This window comes from Littorina saxatilis, linkage group LG4, assembly GCF_037325665.1.
Source record: "Littorina saxatilis isolate snail1 linkage group LG4, US_GU_Lsax_2.0, whole genome shotgun sequence".
NCBI classification, from domain to species: domain Eukaryota; kingdom Metazoa; phylum Mollusca; class Gastropoda; order Littorinimorpha; family Littorinidae; genus Littorina; species Littorina saxatilis.
In genome coordinates, this window is record NC_090248.1 from 8,805,562 (window position 1) to 8,825,258 (window position 19,697).

The following is a 19,697-nucleotide window of genomic DNA, read 5'->3' on the forward strand; positions in this document are numbered from 1 at the left end:
AGCCTGATACTTATTGGGCGAGGTGGACTTTGGGCTCAATCAATGACGGGCTTTAAGCCTGATACTTATTGGGCGAGGTGGACTTTGGGCTCAATCAATGACGGGCTTTAAGCCTGATACTTATTGGGCGAGGTGGACTTTGGGCTCAATCAATGACGGGCTTTAAGCCTGATACTTATTGGGCGAGGTGGACTTTGGGCTCAATCAATGACGGGCTTTAAGCCTGATACTTATTGGGCGAGGTGGACTTTGGGCTCAATCAATGACGGGCTTTAAGCCTGATACTTATTGGGCGAAGTCGACTTTGGGCTCAATCAATGACGGGCTTTAAGCCTGATACTTATTGGGCGAGGTGGACTTTGGGCTCAATCAATGACGGGCTTTAAGCCTGATACTTATTGGGCGAAATGGACTTTGGGCTCAATCAATGACGGGCTTTAAGCCTGATAGGCCTACTTATTGGGCGAGGTGGACTTTGGGCTCAATCAATGACGGGCTTTAAGCCTGATACTTATTGGGCAAGGTGGACTTTGGGCTCAATCAATGACGGGCTTTAAGCCTGATACTTATTGGGCGAAATGGACTTTGGGCTCAATCAATGACGGGCTTTAAGCCTGATAGGCCTACTTATTGGGCGAGGTGGACTTTGGGCTCAATCAATGACGGGCTTTAAGCCTGATACTTATTGGGGGAGGTGGACTTCACCAAGTCTATTGCAAGGCCTTCCTTAAGGCTGTGCTTAATTGAGCCCGAGGTTGACTTAGCAAAGACTTGGTGTTGTGTGTTTTGCTTTTTAATAAATTGTTCACATGAGAAAGAGAGCGAATAGGCTAAGCGACAAACAGACAGTCAGACAGAAAGAGAGCGAATAGGCTAAGCGACAAACAGACAGACGGACAGACAGTCAGACAGAAAGAGAGCGAATAGGCTAAGCGACAAACAGACAGACGGACAGACAGTCAGACAGAAAGAGAGCGAATAGGCTAAGCGACAAACAGACAGACGGACAGACAGTCAGACAGAAAGAGAGCGAATAGGCTAAGCGACAAACAGACAGTCAGACAGAAAGAGAGCGAATAGGCTAAGCGACAAACAGACAGACAGTCAGACAGAAAGAGAGCGAATAGGCTAAGCGACAAACAGACAGACGGACAGACAGAAAGAGAGCGAATAGGCTAAGCGACAAACAGACAGACAGTCAGACAGAAAGAGAGCGAATAGGCTAAGCGACAAACAGACAGACGGACAGACAGTCAGACAGAAAGAGAGCGAATAGGCTAAGCGACAAACAGACAGACGGACAGACAGTCAGACAGAAAGAAAGAACAGATAAAGAAACATGCACACTTGCACGCACGCAAAGACTCACACACGCAGGCACGCACACATATACACACAAACATATATGCATGCACGCACGCACATACTCACCCACGCACGCACACACACACACACACACACACACACACACGCACGCACACACACACACACACACACACACACACAGGCTTACAATTACCATTTTGTCAATCATGCGCTTTATTTCACAAAAAGTGCGAAACCACTTGCACAGTTCATCATGAAAAATACACCTAATAAAGAAATAGGCAATTGTGAAATCTCATCATCTAATGGATACTTTGATATTGCCAGAAGACTGGCTATTTGCCTATTCATGATCTTCATTTTCCGCAGTGCGTATCTACGTGCAGTTTACGTATACGAAAAGACACACCCAAAATACAAAATTGTGAAAACTTACCTAATGCACACAGTGATATATATATATATCATCATAAGAACGGATATGTCAACACCTAGGAATGAAAGACAAAAGGTAAAGATGAAAAATTTAAGAAGTCAAAATTAAAAATTTAAATGTGAAGTTCGAATAAATCAACACACATGAACCTGTTTCTCGTTGTTGGAAACAACACATGTACACGCACGCACGCACGACAAACAAACACGGACACACACACATTATACATCCAATTCTCTCTCTCTGTCTCTGTCTCTCTCTCTCGTTGTCTGTCTGTCCGTCTCTCTCTCGTTGTCTGTCTCTCTCTCTCTCTCTCTCTCTCTCTCTCTCGTTATCTGTCTCTCTGTCTCTGTCTCTTTCACTCACTCACTCTCTCTCTCTCTCTCTCTCTCTCTCTCTCTCTCTCTCTCTCTCTCTCTCTCTCTCTCTCTCTCTCTCTCTCTCTCTGCCTGTCTTCTGTTTCTGTCTTCTGGTCTTTGGCCTCTCTCTCTGTCTCTCTGTCTCTGTGTCTCTCTCTCTCTTTCTCTCTCTCTCGTCTTTACGTGTTGTATAAAGGACAGGTTTGAAGAATAGGCTTTGCCTAAAACCTTTATCCTTTTGTAATAAAATTCTCTGGTAGTTCGACTCCAGCTTGTCACACCTTTTGTCTATTGCATCACATTTGCTTTTCACGACTCCAATATCTGTCTTGATAGAACTCTAGTCTGTCTGTATGTGATGCATATTGGTTTCCAGACTCTCAAACTTTTCTCCTTGTTGCTGAATGGCTTTCAAGATTTGTGCTGCCATGTCAGGAGCTATGCAAGTTTCCATGGCAGTAGGTACCGGCGTAGTTTGTTTACTCACAGTTTCAGGTTGTCTGTACTGGTTTGATTCGTTTGTTGTGTCACCTTTTCCTTCGTTATGCTTATCCGGGCCAGCAACATTTCTAGCGTCTGTGGTAGGTCCTGGGTTTATTTCAACGTCGCCACAGCACAGAAAGTAGCTTGCCACAAACACAAACCAAAGAATGTCCAGTCTGCCCCTAGAGCGTATCACTTGGACACGCATTTTGAGCCATGAAGCTCAGGTAGGTTGACACAAACCGGCCACAGCTGACACGAAAGCACAAGTTATGGACAGGGATGTTTCTTGATCCTCTTGATTTTTACACCAAAATGAAAAGCAATTCAATCTCTCTTTACTAATTGTAGAAAAAGTATTTGATTATATCCACAACCGCAGTAATAAGCAAAAATGTGACATGGATCATCAGAGCGACAATTTTCTGACTGCTCGCTGCGGTGAGTTCATCACGGGGAGAATACGGGTTGATGCGAAATATGGCTTTCGTGTCGGTGTGTTTGTTTGTTCGTACTCATAAACTAGTTTGCTATGTTTTTGTTGTTATTAATGTTTTGTTCATTCGTCCTTTTACCCCTTTTATGAATGATGCAGAAATTGTTGTTTTACCTTGTCTATAAGGCTTTTATTAACTAATGACAATAAAGTGTCAAAGCGTCTCTCTCTCTCTCTCTCTCTCTTTCTCTCTCTCTCTCTCTCTCTCTCTCTCTCTCTCGCTCTCTCTCATATGTGACAACTTCACAACATTGCATGGTTGACACTGACACCTTTGCTGCCTATTGCGTGCAAGTTCAGTTCCATCAATTATTTGTAGAGCCTAACAAGATACAGTCGCTTAACTGTGATTTTCATCTCTTCGTGAATCATCGTATTATTAAGAATCTGACAAACAAAACATAACCAAAACATATCAATATATTGTCCAATTTTGTCTTGCTCGTTTTGAAAATGCTGAGGGTGTGTTTCCGATTCAACCGAAAACACAGTGTTCCCACTATCCCTAGCCAATTCCAAAGTGCCATTTGCATCGGACAGCTTGTTCAGTTCCTTACATCGAACCACGTGGAACATCCCCCCCCCCCCCCTTCAGTCTCACATGAAATGCTGTGTTCTTCATGTCGTCAAGATGTATGTACCTGTTTATAAATCAATGCGTTGTACTTGCGTATCGATAAAATGAATACATCCACATCCTGAATGTGACATGATTCTGACTTCAAAAGGCATATCAGTGACAGTGTACTGTTTGAGATTTTCTTCGTGTTTTTCACACCATCATATACGTACGTAGTATTTAAATGTGAGGCGTCTTATGTGAAAACAAAGGGGTAATGTTTTATCGGGTAAGTAAATGGTTGATTGACCTACTTCCCCCCAAAAATTAATGCAAAAGAAGGCAGCTCTACTCGTTTTGGACTTTTCTTCCCGCAAACTTCGCCATGATGACGTCACACACGGCATTCACAAATTCAAAATTACAAAACGGTTTGTGCTTTAACCAATCAGGTTTAGCCTTTACAGCTCGTCTGTCGTCAACCTATCTATTGGTAAAGGACCCATCTATGCAATTCATGGAATACTGACGTATGACTGATAATTGCACTATCACAGAAATATTGCTCTCATTCGTCTTAAAAGTCCGCTGCATCAAGCCTGCATTTCTAACACTGCCTCATACCTCCTTGAGTGCACACGTCAGACACTCATTATACTGCACCGCATTCTACTCCCAAATACTCATCGTCCACCCCTATAAAGTGGACTTACATACACCTGTCTCACTTTGAACCCCATTTCTATGTTCCCCTGATAGTAAACGCCACAGCATTAAACTGCACCATATTCTGCTACCAAATACTCATCGTCTATCCCTATAAAGCTGACTTTCACATGTCAGTCTCACTTTAAACCCCTGTCCCATTTCCCCCTGATAGTAACACCACAGCAAAATTATACTGCAACGCATTCTGCAACCAAATACTCATCGTCCACCCCTAAAAACCTTTCACACACTAGTCTCGCCACTGTCCTATCTTTTGTTCACACCATTTTCACTTTGTGCCCCTGTCCCATCTTTTCTTATTTTTCCACACAGATGTCGGTGTCGGAGGCCAACGGCATCAAGCCGAACGGGGGCAACAGTCAGCTGAAGGGTTGCAGCACGCTCACTTCCTTCTTCGGTAAAAAGACACAGCAAAATTATACTGCAACGCATTCTGCTACCAAACACTCATCATCCCGACACCCCCCCCCTCCCCCCTATAAACTTGCACACGTCACTCTCACTTTGTGCCACTGTCCTATTTGTTCCCCTGGTGAGTACACATCACAGCATGATTATATAACCCTAAACACCGCCACTCTGTGTCATCCTAACTCGCTAAAGTTGCACGTGCATACACCAGACTCACTTTGTGCCACTGTCCTATTTGTTCCCCTGGTGAGTACACATCACAGCATGATTATATAACCCTAAACACCGCCACTCTGTGTCATCCTAACTCGCTAAAGTTGCACGTGCATACACCAGTCTCACTTTGTGCCACTGTCCTATTTTTTTTCTGATGAGTGAGTAAACGTCACAGCATAATTATATAACCCTAAACACCGCCACTCTGTGTCATCCCAACTCGCTAAATTATCACGTGCATACACCAGTCTCACTTTGTGCCATGGTCCTACTTTTCCCTGATTGTCGTGAACATCACAGCATGATAAAGACAACCATAAACACCGCCACTCTGTGTCATCCTAACTCACTAATATTGCACGTGCATCACGCCAGTTTGACCTTGTGATCTGTGTCCACGACGTGAAGACTAAAAATGTAGCCATATATCAAGTCCTGCAGGACACACAGCACCATCCAGCCGGGAGCGTAGACGAGGGTGATGAGGCCGAGGAGGTTGAGGGGGTAGTGACTGTAGTCCCAGGAACACAGGCCGAACTGGCGCAGCACCAGACCCCACGACAGCTCCCATATATACACGAATAGAACATAGACTGGGAGACGGTAGATCAAGGAATAACCGCGTCTGAAACAGGAATTCACATTGGTCACTGCTACGAACAGTCTAAGATAAATCCCAGCATCAATCATTTGGTTTAAACAGTCTTTTATTCAGATACATAAATACAAAGCCATGGAGTGTGTGATGTAATAAAGGAGCACTACAAGATGAACTTATAAATCAATCGTTTCTGACTGTTGTCTCTTTTTTGTCAACTTTACAGGCCGTTGGGTCTAGGGCTTCCTGAATGTTTCGTTTTATCCTGACTTACACGCTCCAATAAGTTACCTTTCTTGTTTTCTGGTTCTCGTCCGAAACAGTAGTAGATTCGGAATGAACTCGAAACACAACACAAACTCATTGCTAACAAAGAAGAACATAAAAGGCTCCACAACAGACGATATTCGGAAGTAACTCTGTCGGGTCTGTATGGGTTGCGGACACTATGCAATGCTATGCTGCTAGGCTGCTATGCTGCTAGGCTAACTTGCTTTTTCTGTCCCCAAAACTAGTGTCTATTTGGGGCATGACGTGGTTATATGCTAGGATAGCGTGATTTTCCTTGCTTTAATAGTGAGTCAAACTTTTCAACGTGACATTAGAGTCGGGAGGGAAATATGGCTCGGTCGGGGAATCGGAAAAATTGAATCATTTTGTCTTGGCCTTAAGTTAAGCCTGTCTTTAATTGGGCCAAGTCGACTACGCGAAGTATGCTTCGCGAAGCTGGCCACACGGAGCTTTAGCACTGAGTTTTCGGTAAAAAGACTTCGCGATGTCGACTTCGGGCTTAAATAAAGACCGCCTGTACCTGACGCAGTAGACAAAGAGTTGCTCCACGAGGAAGGTACAGCTGCCGTAGAGGAAGAAGGAAGTGAGCGTGCTGCACCCCTTCAGCTGACTGTTGCCCCCGGGCTCCAGGAAGAGGTCAAAGAGCGCTGTGAACACGACCTCATCCAGCAGCCCGTGCATCCCGTAGAAGTAGAACCTGGCCCACGCGGGTAACGGAGTCATGACTTTCTCTGGCGGCTCGGAGCGCCGCTTGCCGTTCGGCTTGATGCCGTTGGCCTCCGACACCGACATCTGTGTGGAAAAATAAGAAAATAATGTTAGAAGACTTCCCGTTGGGTTTGACACTGACATCTACGTGGTGAAAGATAGTTGGCTTTGACACTGACATCTATGTGGTGAAAGATAGTTGGCTTTGACACCGACATCTTTGTGGGAAAAGGAGAAGAACATGTGAAAGAGGAAGGGAAGATGTCCATTTACATAAACGCGAAGTCCACCCCAAGAAGCTTGCTGCACGAAAATGACTTCGGGGTTCTTCTTCTTCTTCTTCTTCGTCTTCTTTTTCTTCTATGTTTTACATGTACAGAAGGCGAAGAGCTGATTGAAACAGTATGAAAGGGTCTGTTTCTTGACCAAGAATACCGCAACACGGTGGCCTAGTGGTAAGGCGTCCGCCCAGTGAGCGGGCCTGGCGTCTGGCATTATGGGGTTAGTGCTAGGACTGGTTGGTCCGGTGTCAGAATATTGTGACTGGGTGAGACATGAAGCCTGTGCTGGGACTTCTGTCTTGTGTGTGGCGCACGTTAAATGTCAAAGCAGCACCGCCCTGATATCACCCTTCATGGTGGACTGGGCGTTAAGCAAACAAACAAACAAAAAACAAACAAACAAACAAATTGACCAAGAAGTGCAGATTGCTGATTACACCTAAATACGCAAACTTCTGGGTAGCGCGACTCTGCTGCTAGCTTTCCACGGTGAGGGAGCGACCCGAATTTCCAAGCGGTGGCGGAGAACAGAAAAAAACCGCGAAAGAATAAACTCACACCGATTCAAACTAAGCGGAACCATTTCTCTGCCATTTCAATTTTCACTCCACGCACATCAACAGCAGAAGTACGTATCGTATATAGTCACATCATCAGAATCAACAACAAAAGAAAGAGAAAGCGTGGAAATAAATACGCGTGCATACCAGTTCAAATTAACCAATTTTCCCATTCAACATTCGAGTTCACCGATTTGAAATGACAGCTGTTTCCAAGCACACGATCACTTAGCTATGATTCGTATGAACCACATTTAAGACAAGACTTAACTTGTATTATGACCAGACTTCATGCAGAGAGAAAGATGAATGCATCCACTGCATGCATGCAGCAACAACCATATTAAAATGTCTAAAGAGTGAGGACAGCGGTCATAATGCTGTTGGACTGTGTTTATCCCTCTAAAGTAAAATCCACATTATCGGCATGTGTTTTTACAGCTTCTCATCGAAAACACATCACCGGCTATTGCAATATTGTTTTTAGCCCTGCCTGCAGCAGCTTGTGTGTGTGTGTGTGTCAGTGTGAGAAAGACATTATAATTGTGTGTGTGTGTGTCAGTGTGAGAAAGACATTATAATTGTGTGTGTGTGGATCTGTACGTGTTATGTTAGGTTCTCCGTTTGACGTGTTTATTATTTAATGTCACAGTTCGTCGTAACCGAGTGATCGATTTCCGTAAGAGCCAGAAATACTGGCCTGAAAAATGGACAGCGTAACAGCTAGCTCTCTCTCTCTCTCTGTCTCTCTGTCTCTGTCTCTGTCTGTCTCTCTCTCTCTCTTTTTCTCTCCCTGAATCTCTCCCTCTTTCCCTGTTTTATAAAGTTAGCTAACAATTACATGCACGCTCACTGTCTTTCGGTCTGTGCATCTTTTGGCAATATAACCCATAATGCCCTCATCAGCACAACCTTCGACAAGCCTGCCAACAACTGATTACTGGCAGATTCCTTGCCAACAGTTTCAATCTGATTTCGCTCACTGCAGCATTACTCTGGTTTATCTCCCTGTGACACAGGCTACATGCTTTTAGTGAGAGAAAGAGAAACAGAAAATCAATCCAACTGATTGCGGCAGACTTTATGCTGACATTTTCAATCTTATTTTGCTCACAGCAGCATTACTGAGTCTCTGGTTTTTCTCCCTGTGACACAGGCTACATACTATCAGTGAGAGAAAGAGAAACAGAAAATCAATCCAACAATCCGGCAGACTTTATGCTGGCATTTTCAATCTTATTTTGCTCACAGCAGCATTACTGAGTCTCTGGTTTTTCTCCCTGTGACACAGGCGACATACTTTTAGTGAGAGAAAGAGAAACAGAAAATCAATCCAACAATCCGGCAGACTTTATGCTGGCATTTTCAATCTTATTTTGCTCACAGCAGCATTACTGAGTCTCTGGTTTTTCTCCCTGTGACACAGGCTACATACTTTCAGTGACAGAAAGAGAAACGGAAAAAGAGGGAAAATCAATCATACAACTGATTACGGCACATTTTATGCTGGCAGTTTCAATCTTATTTCGCACAGAGCAGCATTGGTAGCGCGCTGGATTTGTATTCAGTTGGCCGCTGTCAGCGTGAGTTCGATCCCAGGTTCGGCGGAAATTTATTTCACAGAGTCAACTTTGTGTGCAGACTCTCTTCGGTGTCCGAACCTCCCCCCGTGTACACTACATTGGGTGTGCACGTTAAAGATCCCACGATTGACAAAAGGGTCTTTCCTGGCAAAATTGCTTAGGCACAGTTAAAAATTGTCTACCTATACCCGTGTGCCTTGGAACAATAGGCCGTGAAAGGTAAATATGCGCTGAAATGGCTGCAATCTACTGGCCGTATAAAATTTCATCTCACACGGCATCACTACAGAGCGCCTAGAACTGTACCCACGGAATATGCGCAATATAAGACTCATTGATTGATTGATTGATTGATAGTCTCTCGGCAGTTTTTACTTCCCCTCCATGTTATTCCCTCGAAAATATATACTGTACTCAAACAGACAGGCACACAGACAGACAGACAGAGACACAGACAGACAGACAGACAGACAGACAGAGAAAGAGAATACACACATAAAGACAGACAGACAGAAATCCGATCCGCTGTTCTCTACAGAGCCAACCACTGATAGTGATTACAAGCAGATTTCACGCTGGCAGTTTCCAGCTTATTCGATTCAGAGTAGCACAAATCTCGGAGCAGTTTTCATCCCCTTTGTCTGTTATTCCCTTGTATATATATATATTATACTCCCAATCATTACCCTTTTCCCCTCCGTCTGTCCTGATCCGAAGATTGAAGACATCCTGTTCAAGCCAATCAATAACGGATCGCATTAACTATTCCGTGCCGCCTGCAATGCTATCGGTTTGCACAGAGATGACCTAACTTCACATTTATCACACGCGCGTACGCACTGACAAGCACACACACTCGCACGAACGTACGCACACACACACACACAAACACACTCACTCACACACGCACGCAAACACACTCACTCATACACGAACGCACGCACGCACACACACACACACACACACACACACACACACACACGCGCACACACACACACACACACACACACACGCATGCCATCACGCACGCACGTGCATACGGCGCGCGCACACACACACACACACACGCGAAGATAGCAAAGCATTCGATCAGCAGCACTTGTACACCGCTCCCCGGAGGATAACCACGCACGCTTGATGAACTTGTACAACATCCCAAACCACCCACCCACCACACCCCCACACCACCACCACCACCACCACCAACCACCCAAACATCAAAACCAGCTTTCCAGAGCCGCACAGGGAAATTATTGGGTAATAATAGTAATTATTTTGAATTATTTGGAATTATTTGGAATTAATTGGATTTATTTGGAATGATTTTAAATCATTTGGAAACATTTATGCCGTGTGAGATGGAATTTTTTTTACACAATACATCACGCATTCACATCGGCCAGCAGATCGCAACCATTTCGGCGCATATCCTACTTTTCACGGCCTATTATTCCAAGTCACACGGGTATTTTAAGAAGACAAAGTGAATGACGGGCAGTAACTGATAGTATAATAGTTTGTTCCGCAGTGTACCAATCAGAAGGCGTATAGCATAAGGGCATTATATTCAACTTCACAATGGCGGCCGAACGTGAACAATTTCTGAAGCAAATCGAACACGAAGTGGACTACTGCGTTCGTCTGGGAAAATGTGACAATGTTGCTGACAGGTGCCATTGTTTAATTGAAAATGTGAACTTCCGGCGGAAAGGAAGTCAGACAGACAAAATACATTCGTGTCACGCACAGCTATTGGTAATTCTGGATGAGTCCATCTCTCGACAGAGGGGGGCTCGCGTGCTCCAACATTATAATGAGCCAGTACAAAATGCTGCAGAAAAAGTGTAAACAGGTTTTCTGCAGAAAAACAACAGCACCGTTTTACTGCAGCATTCTTGATTTCAATTTTACTGCAGTAAAATGTTTTGCTCCAGAAAAACCCGTTGCTTCGGCGAAAGATGACATTATGCAGAAATGCTGCAGAAAAGACAGTTTTTCTCCAGCATTTCTGTTTTTCTGCAGAATAACTGAATAATGCCAAAATGCTAAAGAAAAAGTGTAAACAGTTTTTCTCCAGTAAAACAACATCACCGTTTTACTGCAGCATTCTTGATTTCAATTTTACTGCAGTAAAATGTTTTGCTGCAGAAAAAAACGCTGCTTCGGCGAAAGATAATATTTTACTGCAGAAAAAAAAACGTTGCTCTCGCAAAAGATGACATTATGCAGAAATGCTGCAGAAACAAACAGTTTTTCTCCAGCATTTCTGTTTTTCTGCAGAATAACTGAATAAAGTCATAATCCGCTAAGGATACTTAACTGCTACAGCTCAGTCGGCAAGCCCCGGCGTCCGTTCCGCCGTAGCGCTGTATTGTGCAATACACCTGGTGGCTGAAAGTAGATTACGTCTCCGGCTAAGGCTGCTACTCGTGACTTAGCTTCCCTACAGTCTGGCATGGGTCGATGGCGTGAGGTGCGATAATGAAGTAAAAACTGCTGTCAGCGAGTGCTGCACGTGCCGTTGATTATTTTGGCGGGCAGTGACCGAACAGTGCGGAGGCGCCAGATAAGGGAAGACACAGCACAGATGTGTTAGGGTCCGGGACGATTGGTCCATCGAGTCTTGCTGGCCAGATGGGGTTGTTGTTGTTTTCAGTTGAGCAAGTTAAAATCTGGCTTTAATTATCGCCGAGAATGCGCAACATTTTGATCCTTAAAAATGGAGTGAACCGATGGTCGCAATTGCAGTATGGAAGGAGACCCGTTTATATGTGTGTGTGTGGGGGGGGAGGGGGGGTGAGTGCGTGTCTGTCTGTTGTCCCAAGCCCCTCTACGCTCTCTGCCTATTTCATTCTCTTTTAATCTCTCTCGCACCTCTCTTTCTTTCTCCACCCTCTCTCTCTCTCTCTCTCTCTCTCTCTCTCTCTCTCTCTCTCTCTCTCTCTCTCTCTCTCTCTCTCTCTCTCTCTCTCTCTCTCTCTCTCTCTCTCTCTCTCTCTCCATACTTCACTCATGCACCATTTACCTTACACTAAGGAGGTGTTCGTTAGAACATTGGTGACAAAAACAACAACAAAAACAACAACAACAACAACAACAACAACACATTAAATTAAATAAGATTAACAAGAATTCAATCACTAATTTCATATACTCAGTAATTCCATTTTCGCGAACCGTCTTCGTTTACGCGTGTTTGTCCAGATGCAGCCAATAAAACAACACCGACACTCCCATAAACTAAAACAACACAAATCCACCCTGATTTCCATCAGATATTATCATCCCCTCGGGGTTGTTGCACGTTGGAGCTCTCATATTGCTGTATTTAACATGCACAATCATTTTAAAATGCATACTTAATTCAGTCACGCGCTTCTCAGATAAAAAAACAAATCGATAGCAATAATGTGAAAACCACGAGGTATTTCGCTCAGTTTTCATTTGGCTTTTCATTTCATTCCGAAGTGAACAGGCAAGATGGATTCACTTATGTTCCTCCTGCTTCTGTTTTCGAAGATTCTAGTGGTTGTACAGTGTTTTCCGCAGGACAGTTCAAGTCCTCTGACCAAACGAACATCTCATCGGTCTTCTGGCTTGCTGTCTACTGAGACAGCTAAAGCTGCCATTATTTCACGAAGCCTGCTCTCCCTGCCGCATACGGGAAGGAAAACGGCGCTGCATTCGGAAAGAAACAGAAAGTATCATGTTTTCCCAACACCAAGGAAGCAAAACAGTTTCTCTTCGTTGATCAAGGAACTGACTGCAAAGAACTTTGCCTCGCAGACAAACGATGGCAAAACAAACCGTGCCTACATGAAGGGCCAAATCTCTGTGCTGCCTACTGAAACGATGCTCGACAACCGTATGCTGCCAATAACCAAGAAGCAAAAGAAACTTATGCTGCCCACAGAAGACGACGACAGCATCAACAATCTCATAGCGACCTGGCAATTGGTAAGCAGCACCCTGAAGAAAACTAAGGATAAGAAGAAGGATAGAGAGACTGCGCAGAGGCAAGCAGAAGACGACATTATCAACAACCTCAGAGCGACCTGGCCCCGACAAGGCAGCAACCTGGAAAATACGAAGGAGAAGAAGAAGGACGGAGAATCTGCGCAGAGACATAAAGAAGTCGACATCAACGATCTCAGAGCAACCTGGCCACAAAAATACATCACTCCAACCACGGTGATGTCAGAGGGAGGAGACACGGTGACGTCAGAGAAAGACACGATGACGTCAGAGGGAGGAGACACGGTGACGTCAGAGAAAGACACGATGACGTCAGAGGAAGGAGACAAGGTGACGTCAGTGGAGGGAGACAGGGTAACGCCAGTGGTGGGAGACACGGTGATGTGCTTTCTGTGCACGACGGTGATGGGCGAGATGAAGCAGACGATGAACGACCCCCAGATGGAGAAGAACATGGAGGACGCCATGGAGAACGGATTGTGTCCTTTCGTGCCCGAGGGGCTGGACTGCAAAACCAAGGTGCACACCTTCGGCCCCATCCTCTTCGAGATGATCCATCGGGAGATGGACCCCATGACCTTCTGCCAGGACATGGCCATGTGCGCTGATCCCAGTCCTTCTTTCTCCCGGCTTCATGGTGCTCTGGACGCCGTCAGGCTTGCTGCGGATGTGGCCCAAAAATCCTCCTCTGCTGCTTCTACGGCCTCTGTGCGGAACTCTGTCCCTTCCCAAAGATATGCCCTGAACTCCGTTCCTGAATCGGCGTTGGACCCAACACAAGACTCTCCTGTCCATCTTATTCAACCAGCCTCTGTGCGGAACTCTGTCTCTTCCCAAAACCCTGCCCTAAACTCCGTTCCTGAATCCCTTCAAAACTTCGATCCGCAATCAGACTCAGACTCAACACAAGACTCTCCTGCCTCCCAAAACCACCCTGCTGTCTCGATTCTCCAACCAGCCTCTGTGCAAAACCCTTCTCATTTCCCAAACTCCGCTCTGCAGTCCCTTCAAAATTCCGACCCCAGGTCAGACTCAGACTCAACACAGGACTCTCACGCCTCCAAAAACTACGCTGCTGCCTCCCTTATCCGACCAGCCACTGATTCCAAGAACTATCCCGCTCAGGTTCACGAGCCTTCCGACCCTGACTCTCACGCGCAGTCTCCTCTCTCCAGCAACCTTGTGAAGCTCGTGTCTGCCTACCTGTGTCGGTCTCACGGTATCTGTCGCGCTGACAGCGAGGTGGATGAGTCCCGTGAGAGCTCCATGAAAAGCCAGGTAGATGCCGAGGCTGTGAATGATGACGTACAGGACACTTCTCTCAAGTTCCTTCCCAACGCACGCTTCAGCCGCGATCACTACCGTGATGACAGTTCTGCGGATATTGGATTAGAGTAAGGACTGGTTCGTTTTTGATGTGTTTCAAGTTATGCTTTGAAATGATAGCTGCTGAGACAGCAAAACAACAAAAACAAACTTTTGTGTCTTTCTGTTGCAGTTTTGATTTTCTGTTCTCCTTTATTTCTGTCTTTCTGTTTGTCTTTCTTTCGCTATGTTTTCATTGTTTCGGTTTTTTTTCCTTACCTTTGTTCTTTCTTTCTTTCTTTTTTGAGAGAGAGGTCAATGTTTTAGTCAAACAGGGACGTCATATCTGCCGGATGTTCCAGCATCCTCATGCTCGCACAGCTGGACTGATTCAGGTTCAGCACAAGTAGTTTGCTTACGACACGTAGAGTACGTTCACCTCCACACGCAAAGTGTCTGATAAAAGACTGTATGTCTTTGTACTCTGGTACGTTTAATTAAAATAAATGAAAATAAATGAAAATAAATTAATTTAAACGTTCTATTAACTGACCATTCTTGTGTTTTTATTCTGAATTTTGGAACGGCAGCAGTTCATCTGCTTTTGTATGTGTGGCCCTCTGTGCTAATTGTGTGGACTGTTGACATCTGAGTTGATACGATGTTCTGAAAGGATTTTACATTTTTGTATGCAGACGTATCAGTGAAGCCGAAGGTGACTCTGTCTAGACACGGCGATTTACATCAAGATTCGCTGATGCTAAGACAAAGAAAGAGTTTCCAGGCCCAGACATTTTCACCTGCCGTCACGTACATGAATGTTACGCCTTAACACGCCTTGCTTTTACCCAGATTAGTCAATACCTTGTTGTTGATGACTGCGCTGTCTCTTGACTGGAGGAACGCTACAGAATGTATGAGCACCATGATGTGTGTGTTTTATGGGGTTTTATTTTGCATTGTTCTCGTTCACATTGCTTTTTACTTCTTCTGCTTTTGTTGTGTAGCCGTACTTAGCTCTTTTGTCTGATTTTGTTTGTGGAAAAATTGAAGAAGAAACACAAATAAACAAAGAACATATGTATGTTGTTGGTGTTCGCCTGATACTTCTTTACAGGTACAACTATCCCTTTCTTATGCAAAAATTGGATATGAAAAGCAGATATCTTCCCATCAATGTCACTCCGTCTGTACAGCGGAACCCCCCTAATAAGACCTCTAAAAATCAAAGAAAATCAGCTTTTCAAAACAGGGAGTCTTAAATTTGAGGTAAATTAACAGAGGTTCTGAAAAGAAAGTCTGAAAAAGGGTCTTAAAAAGGAGGGAGTCTCAAATTGAGAGTTTGTTTTAAAGGGGGGGGGGGGTCCTCTGTATGTTTCCCCTTCTTAAAGGTACAGTTCTTCCCGCGTACACGCTCACTTTCACCGCCTCTTCTTCTTCTTCTTCTGCGTTCGACGGTTGCTTTCACCGCCTCAAATGTGCCAAGGCTTTCACACAGAAGAAGAGCATCCTTTCACTTTGAACACGTACACACACAAAATGAAATATCGTTGGCATGTTGAAGTTCTGCTCCATAAACTTTGAGGATTGACACAGGTGTGACGAAATTAGTTCCCCAACAATATCAGTATGCGCAAAAAGCAGCTAGGCTGTTGAATGTTGGCCGATGTTTTGATCGACACGAAATTCATTTTACCACAATTTATTTAATCAAAATTCTCACTCTGCGCACGAAGCAGCCAGGTTGTTTAGTTTTTTTGCAATTATATGTTTTGATTGACGCAGGTGGGTGTCACAAATTGGATTCAATAAACATTTCAATCTGCACAGAAGCAGCCAGGCTGTTCATTTCCGGCACGTGTTCAAGTTTAGGGATGTTCGCCCCCCTTGTACAGTCGGGACAGATCTGTGAGGATGAACATGATCAGTTACTGGGAAAGAACAGTGCCTTTGAGAATTAGCATCAAACAAAGACGTTGTGTTCCACGTTGATTTAAGCTTACACGCGTATTTTCAAATGCTTAGATTTCAAGTAGTGTCTACCATAAGTTGGGAAAACGCCCATAATTTTCCGAGTGTGTGTTAACCCCAAAATAACTCTTTAATGGGGAGACACATCCCTTTAAATCAGCTTATCGTCTATCCCGTTCCCATCCTCATCGTATTGATGAACAATATTGACCCAAAAAAGCACTTCTACTGCTGCCCTTTAAATCAGCCGATCCTCTGTCCCCGTCTCATCTTCAACCCAGGTGGGAACAATATTGACACAAAAGCACTTCTGCTGCTGCAGGCACACAACGGTCCTTTAAATCATCTCATCGTCTATCTTTATCCTTGGTAAATAAAGTTCAGTTCAGTTTAGTTCATTTCAGCCAAGTTTGACTACAGGCAGACTTCTTCTTCGTCATTGTTCATGGACTGAAACTCCCAAGTTCACTCACGTATTTGCACGTGTATGACCGTTTTTACCCCGCCATTCAGGCAGTCATACGCTGCTTTCGGGGGACCACAGGCAGACAAGAACCTTATAAATCATCTCATCCTCTATCCCCATTCTATCATCATCCCTAGGTTTGACAAATAGTGACACCTTCGGGGATCGCGGTCGTTAACCGACAATCACAATGTCCGATATTAATTTTAGGTTTTTTTACCAGAACATTCTCAAAATATCCTACAAGAAAATCAGCAACTGGTCATTCAAACTATAGTTAATTAATATTGTGTTTGACCAGTTTCTTCCAGAACAATGTGGTGCCGTCTCCACGTTTGTTTTTTGTTAATGTGTGTGTGTGTGTGTGCGTGCGTGCGTGCGTGTTTGTGTGTGTGTGTGTGTATGTGTGTGTGGTGTGTGTGTCCGTGCGTGTGTGTGTGTGTGTGTGTGTGTGTGTGTGTGTGTAAGAAAGAGACAGATTTCTGTGACAGTCACGAATCGTCCTTGAAAACAAATACAGGTTTTAATCATAGCGCTAGCTCGCGCGATCAATACACCAACATAATAATCTGCACGTAGCATTAGAAATAAGGCCAGATTCGTCCTGAAAAATAAAGTGCATTTACTGTGTTTTGATTAGGCTTGGCTGGTTGGCGTAATAGATTCAGCTCTTTCTGTGAGAGCCATGGATTCGTATTTGAAAAGAAATACAGGTTTTGATTAGTGCAATAGCGTGATCACAGCACCATATTTATAATCTACCCGTCGAATCACGCAAACCATAGACTCTATATTGATTGAATTGATCCCAGACACAGTAATACAAACATTATAATGAACCGCTGTGGACGTCATAGAACGCCATTAACCGATCATGTCATTAGATTGAGCTAACACCGTCACTTATTATAACATCGATTCCCAACGGCAAGTTAGTTCCTTTTCGGAGGTACCCCTGAACAAACAGTATTTGCACAGAAACATCAGAATTATTCCATCGCTATCAAAACGAGTGTCTTGATATATAGGGAATACGTGCTTAAAGGAGACAAGCTAGCGCATTGTTAGAACCCTTAAAGGCATATGTACGCGCTCCCGTGTTTACAAAGTGTAGTTTGCCCACAATCGATGTCAAACGCACCATAAGACCATATAATGACGATATGTCACCATGCGCGGACCATAATACATGCATTACATCTTGTTCTGGCCTCTGAAAAAGTGAGGATGTCAACAAAGCCGCGGTGTTAGCTCCCTTGCATCAACGTTACATGTGTTGCCAAATCTATAAATAGGACCATCTAGATCAAAATAAAAATTCAAATATCTCAACATTTAAGGGCTCCTAGACCACAATATTTTGCAGGGAACTTAATTTAGCATGTCTCCAGCTGTTGGTAAAGCAATTAGCGTGTATATTCATCGAGTTAATATGCCTTTAAGGTGAATTCAATTGCTTTTAACAATGTTTAAGTTAAAAAAAAATGTGAGAACATCTAACAGTAATCAAAATAAAAGAAAGGTTAAAGGCACAGTGCAGTTCACAGCCTTCGTTTTGCGTTTTTGTTGCAGCTGAGTGCATTTACAGTTCAAAAATCCTCCTATGGTAGTAAAACAAACCCAAAACTACCCAACGACGACATCTGTGAAGCTCGACCATCGAACAAGACACATGAATATGTCCGTTGTGTCACAATTGTGTCCGTCGTGTCATGACTGAGATCGTGACACGAGGGACCGTGACACGATGGACAAATTTCAACAAAAATAATAATGAATGCTCCCTGTTCCAAATGTGATTGCAATTTCAAATCTAGATAGTTAAGTGTCCCAAAGTCCCACGTATTGGATGTGATTTGAGCACATTTCAAGTTTTAATCACTAACACACACCCCGTGACACAATGGACATAAAATATGTGTAATACTCACTTTGACAACTTCAGGACACCAATAACAGAACACGTAAAGGCCCCGCGGCGTCAGGTTTTTCCTGAAAGGAGGCGACGAAAGGGACGCAACTCTTGGTTACATTTAAACATTACGCAAAATGTTCAAAAATATGGCTTCTCTGATCATTACACTGTAGATCTATTTGTATGGAATCATGTGCAAGAGAAGCTTTTCCGGAGACACACCCCGTAGCAGTCTGATGTGTTCACTCAACCTAGAGCTCGCTATCAATGTATCATAACAGACATTAAGTTCAAAGACGGTTACCTTTACACTTTTTCAGTCGTTCCTCTTGACTCGTTCAGTTTTATAAAAATGCCAAGTGGAAAGGCATTCCAATTCTGCTTTTTGTTTGCTTAATTTAATACCCAATTTTAAAAAAATGTAATTTTCAAACTTGCTTTCTTTTGTATGTGCAAATCAGTGTCTATCGTGTCACGAGCATGTCCATCGTGTCACGAGCGTGTCCATCGTGTCACACTGCACACTAAGGCTAACTTTGCAAAACAAAGATGTTGTTTCATAATCAAGGGTTTTGGGTGCTTGTTGCCATCGTTTAGAGTTACTAGTACAAAAAGTTTCACATAAATGTGTGCATTTGTTTCAGTTTTATGTGTGTTGACATGTGCTGTGATTTATTACTTTTTCTTTCTACTCTATGATTTTCTGTAATCAATGCACTTTCTTTTCTTTTTTTAAACACATATTTTGATTTATTCCATTGAAGGCTGATCTGTGTGTTGTGTAACTGAAAAGAAATGGACTGACTGATTAAATTTATCGTAAAAAAAATTAAAAAAACTTGTCCGTGACACGACGGACATTTTCAATCAATCAATCAATATGAGGCTTATATCGCGCGTATTCCGTGGGTACAGTTCTAAGCGCAGGGATTTTTATTTTTTTTATTTCTTTTATGCAATTTATATCGCGCACATATTCAAGACGCAGGGATTTATTTATGCCGTGTGAGATGGAATTTTTTTTACACA

At 43.7% G+C, this 19,697-nt stretch overlaps 1 protein-coding gene across 1 annotated transcript in view; it reads right to left on the bottom strand.

Moving 5' to 3' along the window:
- Nucleotides 1–1,525: 1,525 nt before the first annotated feature.
- Nucleotides 1,526–19,697, bottom strand: part of LOC138963901 (transmembrane protein 229A-like) — a 27,394-nt gene continuing 9,222 nt past the window's right edge. The window contains exons 2-3 of the mRNA XM_070335751.1: nt 6,425–6,696; nt 1,526–5,640 (exon numbers count right to left, since the gene is read on the bottom strand). Coding sequence (XP_070191852.1) covers nt 5,382–5,640; nt 6,425–6,696 — 531 coding nt within the window. The 3' untranslated portion in view covers nt 1,526–5,381. The remainder of the gene's footprint in view (nt 5,641–6,424; nt 6,697–19,697) is intronic.